Source organism: Oreochromis aureus, linkage group 7, assembly GCF_013358895.1.
Source record: "Oreochromis aureus strain Israel breed Guangdong linkage group 7, ZZ_aureus, whole genome shotgun sequence".
NCBI lineage: Eukaryota > Metazoa > Chordata > Actinopteri > Cichliformes > Cichlidae > Oreochromis > Oreochromis aureus.
In genome coordinates, this window is record NC_052948.1 from 43,288,366 (window position 1) to 43,305,956 (window position 17,591).

General features: G+C 40.7%; 3 protein-coding genes across 5 annotated transcripts; 1 reads left to right on the forward strand and 2 right to left on the reverse strand.

The window, feature by feature from the left end:
* Window positions 1-857: 857 nt before the first annotated feature.
* On the forward strand, window positions 858-5,352 carry LOC116322429. Its single transcript, XM_031742495.2, has 2 exons — window positions 858-1,077; window positions 3,445-5,352. Exons 1-2 carry the CDS (start codon window positions 948-950, stop codon window positions 4,155-4,157), a joined length of 843 nt encoding a protein of 280 aa, XP_031598355.1. The 5' UTR covers window positions 858-947; the 3' UTR covers window positions 4,158-5,352.
* On the reverse strand, window positions 4,674-8,694 carry rnf185 (ring finger protein 185). 3 transcript variants are annotated; one of them, XM_031742499.2, is made up of 7 exons: window positions 8,576-8,694; window positions 8,069-8,337; window positions 6,439-6,457; window positions 6,216-6,328; window positions 6,072-6,126; window positions 5,576-5,693; window positions 4,674-5,492 (listed from the first exon to the last, which is right to left on the reverse strand). In XM_031742499.2, the coding sequence occupies exons 2-7, from the start codon at window positions 8,230-8,232 to the stop codon at window positions 5,395-5,397; spliced, it is 567 nt and encodes a 188-aa protein (XP_031598359.1). In that variant the 5' UTR covers window positions 8,233-8,337; window positions 8,576-8,694; the 3' UTR covers window positions 4,674-5,394. The 3 variants fall into 3 exon arrangements, with proteins under 3 accessions (XP_031598359.1, XP_031598356.1, XP_031598357.1); XM_031742496.2 differs by having other exon boundaries at window positions 4,674-5,495; XM_031742497.2 differs by lacking the exon at window positions 8,576-8,694 and having other exon boundaries at window positions 4,674-5,495; window positions 8,069-8,567.
* Window positions 8,695-11,885: 3,191 nt separating this feature from the next.
* On the reverse strand, window positions 11,886-13,696 carry LOC116322470 (chemokine-like receptor 1). The gene is made up of 2 exons (XM_031742544.2): window positions 13,614-13,696; window positions 11,886-13,501 (listed from the first exon to the last, which is right to left on the reverse strand). The coding sequence occupies exon 2, from the start codon at window positions 13,491-13,493 to the stop codon at window positions 12,486-12,488; it is 1,008 nt and encodes a 335-aa protein (XP_031598404.2). The 5' UTR covers window positions 13,494-13,501; window positions 13,614-13,696; the 3' UTR covers window positions 11,886-12,485.
* Between the last annotated feature and the right edge of the window lie 3,895 nt (window positions 13,697-17,591).

Below are 17,591 nucleotides of genomic sequence, written 5' to 3' on the forward strand. Positions count from 1 at the left end.
CGCTCTAGGTAAATATTGTAAGCCTGAAATGAAGCTAACAAAAGCTCCGAGCACTGCCTTTCCACAGCTTCAGCCGGCATCTTTCCTGCCTTTATTGTAGCTGCATTTTCTTTTCTTTGTGGAAGTAGCTTGTTGCTTTGTACTGTCTCAACATTTCCTCTCTTGGGTGCCGTTTAGGTGCAGGAAAAGTGGTGAATGTTAACCTGCACTTGACCCACAATGGCAGTCTTTTGTGCTTTCTTCATAGCCACTTTAGAAAAGTGTGTGCCCTGCAGTGTTGACTTCTGAATACTAGAGCTAGTCTGCATGTGGTAAACTGTCTTAACTAGATTGTTGATTTGTGTATCTGTGGTTTTGCATATTTGTCTCTTCCAGGAGCTGTGCTTTTCTAATTACGTTTTATCATCTTATTATATTTTCTCCCCCTTTTTTTTTCTTTCAGACTTTTCCCCCAATGTGCCAGCTTTGATATTGTTATAATACACATTAACCAAGTAATAATAATAATAATGACAATAATAATAGATTTTTTTTTTAAATGAAAATAAAGAAATGTGACAAAGATGACACCGGTAAACTACAACAGCTACTATTCGGTAACATCTCTAACAGGAAGAAAACTCAATGGCTCCCTTCAAAGCATCCTCTGTCACAAGACATTAAAGCTGTACAATAATCATAAAAAAATTCAAATAACAGACTTTCTTATAAAAGTTTATATTTAAAAAGAGGTTTCAAAAAGAAAGACACAAGAAAGACAGGGCTGACAGGTGACGTGCGCCCCCGTGTGGCGGAAGCCTGCAGTGTTGACAGCAGAGCGGCACGGCACGGCGCGGCAGGCGGCCCGCCACTCGCGATAACACGCGCTGGCAGCAGCTGCTGGGCGGAAAAGGCGGGAGAAGACTGCCGCTTCCGCGTCCGCGCAGCACAGACGACGCTGGGCCAAAATGGACGATAAGTTAATATTGGCTGTATTTAATTACCCGGAGCTTTACAACGTTACACTGCCGAATTACCGCTGCACGGAAAGTCGGACAAATGCCTGGAGAAGCATCAGCATGGAGCTGGGACTTCCGAGTGAGTGTGCCGCTTGTTTTTTCTGTTCGCTACAACTTTAATGGCAGTTATTATTTGTTCAGCTGTTTTCGGCGCGGAGGGCTGAAAGGACGCGAAATATTAACTGCGCTTTTCTGAGTGCTGCGACTGTTTCTCACACTGGTCTGGGGGCATTTGTGGTGGTTTTCGCGTTTCTGTGCACGGCTGACCTGCGGTGTGGATGCAGTCGCGCGCACCGTGCTAGCGGTAGCGGTCGCGACTCGCTCGCACGCCGCCGTCGTGGGCCCGAGGTGCGCAGGCCGCGCTGCACCGAACCTCACGGTCCCGCTCCTCCGCGCTCTCCGCCGCGTGCCCAGCACCGCGCGGCGGAGGAAAAAGATACCTGCGCTACGGTACAGTCGAAGAGGCGCGTGCCTTTTCATTAAAGGCACGCGGCTCTTTCGAAAGCTCGTGGGCAAGGAGAGCCCCCAGCCTCAAATACGAGCAGGTGCACTGCTTCGCGGCCAAGGGTGAACTCATGACCTCCAGACTTGGCAAAGAAAAAGGAGTACAAATAAAAATTATACAAAGAGATGAAAGTATCGTCAAAGCACGTCACTTTTCTTTATAAAGAAAAATTCTAAACAAGAATAGATTACAAACGTCCTTTATTGTCCCTCATTGGACAAATTCAGGTGTTCCAGCAGCAAAGTGACAGACTTGGAAAATCACTCAAAAGTAAAGAATACAAAATTTAAAAAGGAAGAAGAAAGAAATAAGAGAGTGTACAGAGCAAAGAGTTAACCTGAAGTGCCTGGTGAGACATTTGGCCCTCCTCTAGACTAAACCGCATGAGATAAATATATTTTTTTGTTTATTAAATGGCTTTAAATAACAGGCATATGTTACTTCAGGTTCACTGTCTTAAATAAAAGCAGAACTAAGCATGGATATAAAAAAACAACAAACCACCTAAAAAGGCCATTTCTGAGCCAGGTAAAACTCTGGTCTAGTAGAAAAACACACACTCACCAGCCACTTTATTAGGTACAGACATGAAAGTATGGATCCATGCCACCTTGTACCAACACTTCAGGCTGATGGTGCTACAATGAGATGGGAGATGTTTTCTTGGTGCACTTTGAGCCCCTTAGTACCAACTGAGCAACGTTTACATGGCACAGCCTACCTGAGTATCGTTGCTGAACATGACCATCCCTTTTATGACCACAGTGTTCTGATGGGTGTGGGATAACACACCACACCATAAAGCTCAAATCATCATGGCAATGAGTTCACTATTTGTTGTTGAATCTGTGCCATCAGGAGTTATTTAATTTGAAGCTCAAAGGGGGCCAATTGTTAATGAAACCTCATCAATGATCAGTAGTGTCAAATACAAGGCTTGGGGTAAGCACTCCAATCTGACTTGCTGAATGGTTTTGGAAAATATGAGGGAGGGCATACTTTAAGCACCTTTGCTGATAAAAAGCTCCCCCACAGCCATTCATGCTACATTAAAGCAGATAATGAATTAAATTACAGAAAAGGTCCTGTTTTTTACTGTCTCCTACAAAAATGTTGGTTAAAACAAAATTTTCATCAATTGAGAAAAACTGCCAGAACTTTTTAAAAAATATTTTACACATTTATCATGTTGAAAAATTGAGATGTGTTGAAATGACACTTCTTTATTCTTCTCTATCTTAGGGATTAAATGTGCAATTAAATGTCTTTACACCGACAAAAATAGTTTCACTGGGCCACTTAAGATCAAAGTGTGTGCCCCTCGATGCAAAATGACTTGACTGATCAAGTCAGTTCCCTACCAGTGGTAGGCTTTACTCTAGAGATGGGGAGGGGAAAAAATCAGTTCAATACAGTAGGTCTACATCATTTCAAAGAATAATTTGATTATAAAAAATTCTCGACACATATTTAAGGCACGGCTTTGTAGCACACAGATGGGCTAAATGATGTAAACTCGAGCATTTCACCCACATTTGCAGCTAAAAATAGACCTGCAGTACAAACAGATTTAGGAGCATGTGAATAAAAAGTTTGACAACATTAAGCCCACACAGCCCCCAGTTTTAAACAGAAACACTGTATTACACAAAAATACAATTAAAGGTTTCAGTTGTTGTTTTTTGGACAGATGTTGTATTCAGTTTTAAAATATTTCTCAAATGGACAGCAATGAGCAGTTCATTTCAAAAGACCATTGTTTTTTTCTCTTCTGAATATTTATTGCTCATTAATAAGGCAAAAGTTTTTCTTATCTGATTAATCGATATAATAATAAATAGACTACTTGATTACTTAAATAATCAGTATCTGGGTGGTGTAATTGTTTGAAATGATTCTGTGGCTTCTTGCTTCTTACATTCTGATGTTCTACTTTTCAAGCCGAGGAGTGCAAAAGAAGATGGAAGAACATGAGAGACAGGTACCTGAAGGAGGTCCGAATGGAGCTTAAAAGCAAGAAGCAGGGAGAAAACGTTCAAAGCAAATGGAAATACAGACAACTTATGAACTTCATTGCGCCGTTCACCGGGTCAAGAAGTGGACTGCAGGACATCTCTGCCAACAATGATGTGGACCACGACAACCCTGAAGACTCTAGCAACGTGGATGGAGAAAACGTTTTGTCAGAGGCAATCAAAACACCACAGAGTGCTGTAAAGGTCCCCACGAGTCTGCCCGACCTCAAACCACAGGTGACATTTGTAACGCAGCTCCCTCCAGCGACTCAGGACACACAGGTGGCTCAGCTGGCCGTTCTGGCCAAGATACCATCACCCCCACAGGTCTCACCTGTCACTGGCATTACTGGACAGAAACGGAAACCGGTGCAAGAGCCGCCGTCTGCACCTTCCTCCCAAAGTATGCCCATGCCGACAAAATGGTTGGTCAAAGACAATGTCCCCTCTTTTCCCACTAAGCCACGGGACGAGGATGAACTGTTCCTGCTGAGCTTTGTTCCCGCTCTGAAGAGACTCGCTCCACAGAAGAGGTGTGAGACGAAAATAAAGATCCAGCAGATTATGTACGAGGCAGAGTTCAATGTTACACATCCAGAGTCTCAAGAAAAGAAGGTGGAGACAGAAACACAGCACTGATTAAATAAACTTTTAAAAAATACTTTATTGTATTTCTTTTATAAAAACTTCTGCCACAGAATTAGTAAAAGTGGTAGATATTAAAGAAATTTTATGTGAGTAGTTTGTTTCCCCCTGATTAATGTATTTATTAGGCAATAAAGACTTAGAGGCAGTGAAGTCATTAGATTTACACCATAAACAGACAGTTAATCTTTATTTACATAACTTTATTATCAATAGATTTCAAACATATTTAGAAAAAGCTGTTTCTTAGTCAACCAGTCTTCATTTTTACTCTGTAATAATTACAGTATTTTACATTTAATTACAATTGCATACAGTAAACTGATGAGAATAAATGTGCAGGTGAACACTGTTTAATGAATGACTCTTTCTGCTTACATGCTTCTTTTTAAATCTAAAATAAAGATTCTTGTATTCTGAAAGTGTCCATTTGAAGTTACCCACAGCTATTTAGTGGGATTTATGCTCTGATCAGGTAATTTCATTTCGAGCAGTTCCTGGACAGATTTGTTTTTTTTTAAGGTCACTACCATCTGTAAAGGTCTACACAAAGTTCAACAGCTTCAGATTACATTTAAGTAATTTTTGTTATGTTGCAAAACTCAGTTAAAATAATCACTGGATCCTCAAAGTATGTCCCAAAATCCCAAAGGACACGCTCATTGTTACTGTAGCCAAATAATTTTAACTAAAGTCCTGTTTGGCAAACTGTTTTTTCTTGTCTTTTCCCAGCATGCCTTCCATGCAGAATAAAGATCTGTTTTCTCTTTCTGGCTGTAGACCCATACCCTATGTTGCCATCACTTGCAAGACTAAACCACTAATTGTGTGATGAAACTTTGGGGTTTCTGAAAACTTTCTTTTTTTTAAGCAACAAACGATCAGCACTGAGGTTGACCTTGTTTCGGTGACCAGACCCAGGAAAAAAAAATTAAATACAATTCCAAATAATCTGGAGATCTTTAGATTTAGATGGCAACAATAACAACATACACTTCAACAAATTTAAACACGGTAAGTTTCACTCATCAGTCCCTAAAGAATGTCTGTATAAAACTTTGAACTGCGTTTGTAAGTAGGATCATTTTACTTTTTTCTTTTTATTATTTATAACATGAAAGTGACAACATTTCAGTTATGTGTCATTTGTTTATGTATAATCACATTTATTGCCAGAGGGGAAAAAAAAGTATGGAAGCAGAATCACAGAAGATGTGTCAGATCTCGAGTTTTATGCAATTAGCAGCCAAAACATGATCACGAGAGCCACAAAGAGGAAGAGTCGAGACAGAAACTGCTCGTCCATGTGCTGCGGTGTCCCCGGAGCCGCTGCTTGGGAAATTGTTTAACAGGAGGTTATTTGACATGCTAAATGCTTGGAGCGGTCATAGTGATGTGTGACAAACAAATACCTGGAGGAGGTCTTCCATCATTGATGTTAAAAGCTGTTGCAAAAATACCAAACGGAAAGGCACCGATCCCAAATGACATTTGGAAGCCTCCATCTCCAAAGCCAAATCCCTGAAAACCCTGTAAGACATATCATCAAAAGTTACGAAAATCTGAGTTGCCTTAATGAGCAGACGTGTCTTTGCAATATCTGAGGTTCAGTTTAATATACAGTAAGTGAGACGTGACGCAACAGCAAGTGCCAAATGATATCATTCTCTGGAGACGTGCTGGCTCTCCACACTTATTATCTAACAGATCCCGGTGGGGAATGTCAGTCTGTTAATGGATACAGCAAACCTACATCACTGTATGCAATGGTTTCATCATGAATTCATAATGTTACTGGGCAGCTTACAGGGCTATAAAACACTACAATGTGTCTAAATTTAAAAAGAGAGCTTAAAATTTGGCATACTTCAGGATGATAATAAAAATATACTGATCTATAGTACTTACCCCACGGTTTTCTGGCTCGGGCCTTTGTCCTTGTGGTCGAGGGGGGGTTTTTTCTCTGTAAAACATAACCAGAATTACCCAAAATGACTCCAAATCAATAATATTTAATACTATCTAATTATCACAGTCACGAATTTTACCCACCTTGGATCCTGTTGACCTGTACTTCCGCGCCCATATATGGGGATTACTTTATCTCGGCTGATACCAGCTTTGCATACTGGACACACTTGTCTGTTAGGTCGAGTCTCCAGCCACTACGAAATTACAAAAAAAATGTGAAGAAGCTAATCGCTTCCTTTATCTGTAACGATGTGCTGCTTCTGGTTGAGTGCAAAAACAAGTGGAAACAACAGATTCAGCTTACCTGATGCAAACAAGGCCAGCTAATCAGGAGGAGATGCAAATGAAGATGGGAGAAGCATGATTAGTTGAATATTAAATGTCCTTGAGCACCTATGAGTCACAAAGTAGGAACTTAAATTTGCAATTTAACTTAATTTTGCCCAGAAGGGGTGTACTACAAAGCAAGTTCAACATGGTCAGGCTTTCTTTGCTTTAGGCCGGGATTATGCTTTCTGTGTCTGCAAGTCTGCTGGGGTTTGCTTGGATCCTAGTAATGTAAAGTTCATCATCAGATGGCGAGAGCCTGGGGGTCTGTGCAGACACCTGCATGCTTGGGTATTTTTTGTGACCAGAACAGACTCATCCAGTGAGAATTTACACCCCAGTGCACCAACTACACAGGCATTCCAGGTGGCAGACTTCAAAGAAGTATAACAGGAACAACTACTCAACCAGCGGGTCTCCAGCTGTCTGTGTACACAACAGGTACACTGTGTACACTACAGGAATAAAGATATATCAAACATAATAAAACTGCAGAAAGGAACACTGGAGCTGCAAAAATGTCAGGTGACAGAGTTGTTGTGTATTCATAAGTTGATTTATTTCTTTTAGCACTCCTGGAGCTGCTGCTTATTTGTGACAGGAGAGCTGCACATTGCTTTCAGAGCCCTTAGTGTTGTCAGGTCAGGTCAGTGTCACAAAGCCTCATGAAGAAGAGTAATCACTCAGTTTGTGGCCTAATCAAAGGGAAATACATTTGACTGATTTAATATTATCTGTGATAAAGAGCTTACAAATAAAATCTCCTTCTGACTGCTCTTGTTTTTCAGGAGGTCACCATGCATATTTGATTTTGCACAGATTTCATAACAACGGCCAACCCTGGCTCAACCGTCCTAATAATCGTGGGAGTGCACGAGCTTGTGAACCCCCAGGGATCAGTTTGCGCCTCCTCCCCGTCTCATATCAGAGAGAAACTTCACACACTGCAGAGCCACTACATAGCCCACAAATACACGGATTAATTTTCTAAAACAGGCTTGGCAACTAATAAGAACCAAGAATCAAAGCACATGTTTCACCAACTGAATGCATGATGCATGGTTTGCTTCATTTGGCAGTGTTAGTAAGGTAAAGGACCAGAATCAGGGCAAATGTGATACTTATTTAAAGCAAAACTCTGAATATAACCTGTTATGAACCAGGTTGTGTGTTCAGCGTAAGTTACCAAAGTGATGGAGCCACATCTGAGACACTTCACTTTATAGCACACCCCTTGGCTGTTCTGTGTGGACCGAGGTTGGCCCGTCTTACATTCGCAGAGGCTCAGAAGTGGAGGTAAACTCAAACCATCCCTGTTTACATGTTGGATGTAACACTGCACATCTGAAACTTTGTAGGACCTCCCTCACAATTTACTAATAAACAGGCAATATTAACTACTACTATTAACTTCTACCAAAACTAGGCAAACACTGAATGGAAATGCTAAATATGATGTGATAAGCTATGCATGCTTGGAAACGATCTCGTCATGTTTGCCAGTTACAAACTGATATTGGTCTTTAGGAGCTATGCTGATGTGTCCCCGACTCACCTCTGGCTCACAATTAAAAATATAAACATGTGTCACAGACAGCAGCACTTACCAGAAGAGGTGTCCACATAAACTGATCACGGCGTCTTTGGCGGTGTCCAGGCATATGTTACATTCAAAGGTGCTGTCCTGGTTGCCACTGTCAGCAGCGGCCGAGCTACTGGATCCGGGACTTGCGTTTTCAACGCCCGGAGTCGGAGGACCAGCGTTGGCCATTTGTCACACAGCTTAAATCCTCTAAACAAGTAGCTGGGGTGACTACAATGGCACCCGGGGTCTCAATACATACACATAAAGAGGTCCAGTGGCCAGGAAGTGGAGCTAACGAGAGGAGAAAGGAGTGAAAACAAACAAAAATACCCTGCTGGAAGAAACGTCCATGTCGAACATTTACGCTAACGTTAGCAAACAAAGAAAACTAAGCACAAAACGACAGTTTCACAGACAGATTAACCAACAGCTGAGCGACAGATGTTAAACGCTGTTACTCAGAAAATGATTCGATGGTGAGTGACACTCATAATTTGTTGTGAGGAGTCTAGAAAATAGCCTTACAGACCTTTGCATCACACTTTCAGCAACACCACTTAACCGGTAGTAGATCCTTGGAGGGGGCGTGGCTAAGACTGAATACGTGGGATTTTGTGGCCCTCAGTTTGGCCTTCCAGGTGAACCTGACAAAAGGTTCCACCAGACTTTTAAGCAGAGCTTTAAAGATGAAGGACGTTTTATGAAAGTTTGGTCTCATTTAACTGTGAAGAAGAGGTCAGAGGTCTAAAGTAACGTGATATTTAAAATCCCCATATATCATTCGCTCCATGCCTATGTTGTCAATCAACACACAATGACAGTAAGAAACAGCAAATAGCTCTATATGGCATTATTATCACTTTGACCTTCAAATCAGTCTATAGACCTTGAAGGAGAAGTCAGAGTTCAAATGTGACCTGATATTTAAAATCTTCATGCAGCACTTTCTATATACACCACAGATGTAAGAATCATAGTAAGTTAAAAGGCCTTTTTTCTCAATTTTTGACCGATAAATAATTTGCTTGACCTTGAAGACCCTAGTGGATGAAAGCCAAATTTTAATGGATAGTTAACATGACCTCACTTTGGACCCCTACAAAGTTTGATCAGAATTAATTCAAAAATTTTCGAGCTCTTGAATGAACTGAATGACACGCACGCACACAACCGCTACCAAAGACATAACCTCCTTGGCAGAGGTAAAAACTACCTACAAAGAAAAATAATCTGCAGGAACTTCAAAGTCAGGTGATAGTTTGATTTTTACTGGAAAAAAGAATACAGATGAACTTAATATTTATTAATTAAAATTACAAATAGAAGTAATACAGTAATTTAGAGCAGACTTCCTTGACTGCACTTTGAAATGTAAGTCGAAGGAGGTTGGAAAGAAAAGCGTCTGGACTTCTTTAAGTTGCTTGAAGATGTTTCCCCTCTCATCCCAGAAGCTTCTTCAGTTCTAAGGTCCAATAGTGGAGAGTCCCAGATTTAAGCCCTATGGGAGTGTCCCCCCCAAGAGGGACAGTGGACCCCCTAATGATCCTCCACCTAATCACACGAGCCAAGGTGTGAAAACGGGTGTAGGTCGGGTGTAGGTTTGAAATGTAAGAACTTTAACAGAAGAAAGTGACAAGAAAATACTACTATTTGTCAGGTTCCCTTTAAGGGAGACTGAGTGTGTATCTTTTTTTTTTAGTATTTTTTTACATTCATTAGTGAGTCCACAGTTTTTGGCATGCATTTACATGCATCACTTTGCTCCTCACAGCAGTGGCGTGTCTAGAAAATTTTTGTTGGGGGGGCCAGGTAGGGGCACAGATTTGGAGAAGGGTGGCAGATGTAATTGGCAGATAATGTTAAAAAAAAAAATTCTACCAACAGTTAACCATCATTCAATAACCCTGTAAACCTAATAACTGAATTTGCTTTTGACTCTTATTAGAATGAGGTTTTAACCACTACGGTGCAAAGTTTTTAGATACTGCGTTGATGAAGTACAAGAGATACAATTAGTGCTTTGTCAGTGTTTACGCAGCATTGAAGGACAGCAATATTTGCATAGTATTTTTACTAACATATAATGCACATATGTTTTGGGCAAAAACATTTTTGAATATTAAAATATGAACATTTTTAACATACAATTGGCAAATTAGCCAATGCAAAACTTTATCTGCCTCTTAAAAAAAGAAGATAATCTTCTCACAAACTGGTGTTTGATTTTGAAACAGGAAAAAAGTGGGGAAACAACTGAAAAGACTAACATTTGAATAAAACCTGAAAGCAAGTAAATACTTTCTATGCTGCCTTATGGTAAACTTTGGTAATATTGATGTATAAAGAACAACACTGGCTGATGATGAAATACAGTCAGCTGGCATGGTGACACTGCCAGTATTAACCTGCAGGGCTGGACTGGGACAAAAAATCGGGCATTTTGACCAGAGACCGGCCCACCAGGTATTAAAGCCATAAAGCCTTTGAATGAAAACGAACGCTGTTCTGACAGTGATGTACACGGTCTTGTTGGTATATGTATGATTTCTATCAATTTTACGTCAGATAAAAACTTTGTTCGGAAGATTCAGATAATTATTTAATAAAAGCTAGATATTTTAAATGAGAGTAAGTAAGAAAAGTATTTCTTTGTGCCCCCCTTTCCCTGTTAATGCCCTACTTGGCCCCCTGGCATAACTTTGCTAGACCCGCCCCTGCACAGTTACCAGCTGTCAGCTACTTAGAAAAGGATCCTGGTGTTATTGGTCTCTCAGAAACAGTTCATAACTTCCCTTCAACTCATTCATGTCACCTAAAAGGTAAACCTGTTTCTCCATCACCTGTTCAACTCTGATGATTCAGTAAGGACATCTCCTGGTTTCATCTTCATGTTTCCCTCTCACCACATATCCAAACCGATATCATGACCAGCAGCTTTTACAGCTGTGGCTCCAGCAAACATCAGCTGATACTAGAAATTAATATTAAATAAATTCTAACAACAGCTGATCAAGCTTAAAGGTGCTGCTGTTGTTTAGTGCAACATCCGCTGGTTTCCTCTTTCTGGCACAAAGTGGGCGATAAACAAACAAGAGAAAAGCCGATCAGCTGATCATTGATCAGTTTCATGATTGAAGTAGCAACAGGAGAGGGAGGGGGGAGAATGAGAGAAGAAGAGGCAGCTGTGCAGCAAAGACACAGAATAACTCCAGCTTTGTGTCTTTTTCATTATAGCTAAAGTACGGGACAAACTGCGTCTCTTCTCAGCTCAATACAAAACCTGTAATATTTTCTCTGAATGAGGGACCATTCCATTTTTAAGGAGCCGTTGGCAACTCTACTAACTAACCTTATGAATAAAATAAAGTTCACCATCAGTAACATCACAGCACCCACCCAGCTGTATAGAAACTCCGTCATGCTAGCTAGTACGCAGTACGAGTTATTGTAACTGACTGTAAAAAGTCAGCACAACGAAAATAAACTCCACCTAAACTTGGTTTATATCTGACCCAGATAGACTGCAGGTCATAACTTCTTACCTGAAGTTCAGTTCACCTGACACTCGGACTGGCGGCTGCCTCGGGTCTCTCCTCCTCCTGCCTCCCCTTCCCTCATCCACCTGCTAGCCGCCGTGGAAGCTCCGCCATGCTCGATGGCCAGTCCAGCTATGTTAAACTGTTAATCTTTCGCCGAAAAACTGTTTTCTGTGGTGCTGTCTTTCGTGCTTGGCTCTCCTACCTTTGCTAACATGACGCTCATAGCGCAGAAGCCGATGCTGCATTCACTTACACTCGGATATGTGAGCTTCACTGTGAAGACATAATCGTACATTTGATATTTCATTGGATTTTATTGTTTTGCCTTCGGGGTGGCACCTGGGGTGGCCTGTGCCCCCCCAGGCCACCCCGCTGGACACGCCACAGCCTCACAGTTCATCCATCCTTCCATTTTCTCCTCCTTATCCATTTCAGGGTCACGATGGGCCTGAAGCCTTTCCAAGCCTCCAGAGAGCGAGAGACGCAGGTACACCCAGGGCAGGTCGCCCATCTATCGCAGAGCTAACAATGCAGTACAATAAATTGTAAATTAAACTTTAGTTACATTTCAGTAAACTTAAAATATGCATTTCAAAAGAAACATGACAATAATCAATAAGACAAGACAGCCATTCACACACACAAAATACCTGAACAAAGATATGCTTTGTTTAACCTGAATGAATTAAGAATTAAGCAGTTTCCCAGATTTCTGCTTGTCTGAATAACTGATTGTGATCACTTTGTCTTTAAATGTGATATTGTGCAAAAATCAATTAAAGTTACCATAATAACTTATTAGTTTAACCTATTTAAATATTATACAACATTCAATATTAACAGTGTCATTGAGATCAGTAATCATATTTATGCACTGTGATGTACTCCTTAGTAAAAACTCTAATTTAGGCCAGTTTCCATTGTTTTGGACCTTGAGTGACTGAGACCAACTGTACGAATATCCTCTGCCAGAGCATCCTCAATCCTTGATGATAATGACTGCCTTAGGGTTTTCTTAAAGTCATTGCCGATGAACACATAGAGAACTGGAGATAGGAAGCTGTTTGCTGCAGCCAAGGTGGCCCCAACTTTTAGTCCAGTTTTAATGACCTCCAGGTTGTAGTTCTTAAAGTCTATCTCCAGCAGGACAAAGGTGTGGTAGGGGACCCAGCAGGCGAAGAAAGACAAAATGAGCGCAGCCATGATTTTATATGGCTTTGTTGACTTGTGGGTCAGACTTCTGAGCTTTACGGCAAGCACAGAGCAACAGAAGACAATCATTAGGATAGGAATCAGGAACCCACAAATGAAACGGGTCAGTACCACCGCTTTATGTCTGACCCCATAATCCGTGTGGCACTGAATGACCGAGCCGTGGACCGTGGTTTTCCTGTACATAAGTGAGGGCACTGTTAAGAATGCAGAAAGAACCCACATGAGGATGACGGCTCCAAGGGCTTTTCCTGCTTTGCGGTGGTTGTGCGACCACACAGGAAATAAGACCATGATACAGCGGTCAGTGCTGATGAGAACCAACAGGAACACACTGCTGTGCATGTTGAGAAACAAGGCGGATGAGGCGAGCTTGCACAAGCCTTCTCCAAAGGGCCAGTGTGAAGTTATCATGTACACAACTTCGAAAGGCAACAAGGCACAGAACAAAAAGTTTGAAATGGCCAGGCTGATGTACCAGATGGTGATGACTGAGGTTTTCATTTTCCATCCACAAATCCAAATCACCAGGGAATTTCCTGCAAGTCCCAAAACACATATGATGATGTTGACTGCCACCAGAGCATAAGTTGAAGAAGACGAGGCACTATATAAATTTAGGGTTCCTTCAGTGGTGGAGTTGTCATCGATGTCTGCGGTGTAGTTATCATAATCAAAATACTCCTCCTCCTCCATGATTGTTCCTGAAATATATGGAACCATACCTTTTAAAAATACAAATATTTACACATATACGCTTTATAATTATAGGTTATAAATAACACAAAGGTTTTTCGTAGAGAAAAAGATACTTACATAGGGATTTTATGTCTCGTGTGAAAATGGAGAGATTCAAAGTTGCTTGTGCCGTTGGGTGGACTTTCTCACTTCTGTTTCTTGGGCAGTAGTACTCAGTAAGTACTGACGTAGGTATTTTGCAACAGGAAAGTAGAAAAGACAGGGGAAAAAACCTGCTGTAATATCCAAAAAGATATGTCCTCCAAAACTTAGGTAAAAAAAATATCACATTTCTTGACCAGGATTGTGCCTACAGATCATTTTAGTGGAATGGAAGTTATTGTGTAAAACTGTAATCTGTGGCTGAGCTCGCGTTAGACCTCATATAAATGATTAAACTGGTTTACTGCTGATGGGAAACATACAATACCACAAATATTACACATTACATCTAAAAAAAATTGAATTCCCACATTTTTAAAAACAGTTTACACAACATTGTTAGGTAAAATCAGCTATGGCTCAATTAGATCACATGTACAGGACATTCTGAGTTCTGTGCTAATGTTCCTTTTGCAGTTCCCCAAAATCAAATATCAAGCTGTTACGCAACAAACCAAGTGGGGAAAAAAGATGAATAAACAACTTTCATTTCAGGATTCACAAGACAAGGAAGCGGTAAATAAATCTCACTCATGACAGATTTTAGATCAATATTGTTACATTTATACAGCTCCTCTCTGTTTCTTATTAGCAAAGATCAAGGATGTGGCTTTAACCTAGCAGCAAAAATACACAAGGCACATTAAATAACATTAATTAATAATTGAATAAGCCACATTACACAAGTACTGTGTAATGTGGCTTACTGGTTCAGATCATTGTCAGATTGTTCAGTTTTATTTATATAGCACCAAATCACAACAACAGTTGCCTCAAGGTGTTTTATATTGTAAGTTAAAGACCTTACAATAATACAAAGAAAGTATGTATGGAGGAGTTCAGGAGAGAGGTACAACAGTGAGTGTCTATCTGTCAAACACAGTGGAGGCTCTGTCGCAGTGGAGACGGTCCAGCCAGTGGTGTTGGGCATCTTGTCAAATGAAATGATAAAATTGTGAACACAGAAAAGTACCCTCAGATTTTAATCCACCATGCAGTAACATCTCAGAAACTGCTGATTAGAAATAGCTTCATATTTCATCATAACAATGATACAAAAAACAAACTGGCAATGCAGTAAAAGCATGGAAATCAGTCATGGATTGGCCTCCCCAGAGCCCGGACCTCAGTGTGAGATCTATCTGACAGAGAACAGAAGAAAAGGCAGCCAACATCCAAAGAAGAGCTCTTAATGTCTTTCATGAACCATCCATCCATTGTCTTCCGCTTATCCTTTTCAGGGTAGCGGGGGGGCTGGAGCCTATCCCAGCTGGGGGCAGCTTGGGGCAAAGGCAGAGTACACCCTAGACAGGTCACCAGTCTGTCGCAGTGCTAACGCATAGAGACAGACAACCATCTGCACTCACATTCACACCTGTGGGGCCACTAACTGCATGTCTTTGAATTGTGGGAGGAAGCGGGAGTACCAATAGAGAACCCACGCAAACACAGGGACAACGTGCAAACTCCACACAGAAAGATGGTGGAATGGAACTCAGGACCTTCTTGCACATGAGGCAGTCGTGCTGCCCATTCCCTCAAGAACCCCTGGAGAAATATTCCTGAAGACTACTTAAATGGTTGGACATGTTTCAATAAATCACTCTGCCTGATTAAAAATTTCAAAGACAAAAAAGACTTTTACACATGAATGTAATTTTTAAAATAAATGATTTGCACCACCGATGGTGTTTTTTAATCTCTTGAGAATCTTTCTCCTCATATGGGGAATTTTGTTTTGTTTGTTTTTTATGTTTTATGTTATTTAGGTGGGTTTTTTTTAATGTGTTTTTATTTTTTATTTTTAAAAAAATCATAGTTAACATAGTTTTCTGTTAATATTGTGTGTTAATTAACGTTGTGCTTTGTAACTGTTATATTTTTGAAAAATGTACATAAATACACTGCATAAATACACCCTACATAAATAAACTTAACTTACTTTGCTAAATTAAAATTTGGGCTTTTCTGCATCTTATAGTTATTTTTAAGCAGTGCGGACCCTATTGTCTCCATAGGAGGGCATAGTTGTTGTTATATTTTTTTTTAAGTACGTAACAACTTTTTGTATAATTGATGCTTACCTTTTACACTTATCTGGTACAACTAATCACAAAAAGCAGGAGAAATTAAAAGAGCAGGATTTTCCACCACAAGCAGTGTTTTTTATAATGATATGATTATAATAACATGTTTTTATAAATATATTCTAATTCTGTGAAGTAATTAGTATAAATAACCAACAAATGATCCACGTGTTTATTAGGATCATTTGTTTAGAAGGAGACAGGTGAAGCTGCAAGAAGTAGATCTAGTGAAGGTGGATGAAAGTATCCGGAGTTCGCCAACCAAAACAACAGAGTGCAGAAGACAGGTGAAGAAGAGAGTACGGGCAGGAAATAAAGTTAGAAGAACAAGGTTGAGATGGTTTGAACATGTGCAGAAAAGAGACACTGGATATACAGTCCCGATCAAAAGTTTAAGACCAGTTGAAAAATGGCAAAAAATAATATTTTGCATGGTTGGATCTTAACAAGGTTCCAAGTAGAGCTTCATGCAACAAGAAGAAATGGGAGTGAGACGAAACATTTTTTTTAACATGCAATTTATTGAAAACAATGCTTAAACTGAAACAGGCTGTTTTATAGCTGATCAAAAGTTTAGGACCCCGTGCCTTTAAAAGGCCAAATCTGTGCAAAAATGTGGATTCATTGCCATTTTCTGTCAGGTAGTCACACTGTCATGATGTTCTGATGGCAAAGGCAAAAACTCCCCAGGTTGTTGAACCATGGCCTCTCCCTGCATGGTGAGGTGGGACGCATTAAAACAGTTATTTGGAATTTCTTAAATGATCCTGAGGGTTATGGAACAACAAAGTCAAGTGGAAGACCCCCAAAAATTTCACCAGCACTGAGCTGGACGATCAAATTTGCTGTCTGTCAAGACACTGGACGATCCTCGACCCAAATTAAGGCCATTACTGGTGCCAACTGCAGCCCCATAACCATCGGACGGCATCTGAGACTAAAGGGCTTCAAAAACAAAAGACGTCTAGCCTCATCTATTTGAGCGCCACAGCACTGACCGTTTGGACTTTGCAAGAGAGCACCAAACATGGAACACTGAAAGGTGAAAGAAAGTCTTATTCTCTGATGCGAAAAAATGTAACCTTGATGGACCTGATGGTTTCCAATGTTAGTGGCATGACAAGAGTTCTCTACGTGCCACAGAGGAGGGGACGCCATAATGGTCTGAGGTGCTCTTTCTTTTAGTGGAACTATGGAGCTTCAGAAGGTGCAGGGGTGCCAAACGGCTGCTGGCTGTGTCCAGATGTTGCAGAGAGCATCCCTCGTGACTGCGGGCCTTCATCTGTGTGGCAACGACTGGGTTTTTCAACAGGACAACGCTACAGTACACAATGTCCGCAGGACTACTTCCAGGAGAATAACATCGCTCTTTTGGACCACCCTGCGTGTTCCCCTGATCTAAGTCAATTGAGAACCTTTGGGGATGAATGGCAAGGGAAATTTACAAAAATGGACAACAGTTCCAGACAGTAGATGCCCTTGGAAAAATGTTCCTACTCACCTCATGAAAACGCTTGCATCAAGCATGTGATGACATGCTTGATGCAAGTGACAAAAACGGTGAAGCTAGTCGTTACTAAGTTCATGTGTGGAGGTTTGATTTCTGTTTGGGGGGGGGTTATGGAGGTGTGGTCCTAAACTTTTGATCAGCTGTAAAACAGACTGTTTCAGTTTAAGTGTTGTTTTCAATAAATTGTATGGTCAAAAAAAATCTTTTGTCTCACTCCCATTTCTTCTTGTTGCTTGACTTGGAACCTTGTTAAGATCCAACCATGCAAAATATGATAATTTTGTTTGCCATTTTTCA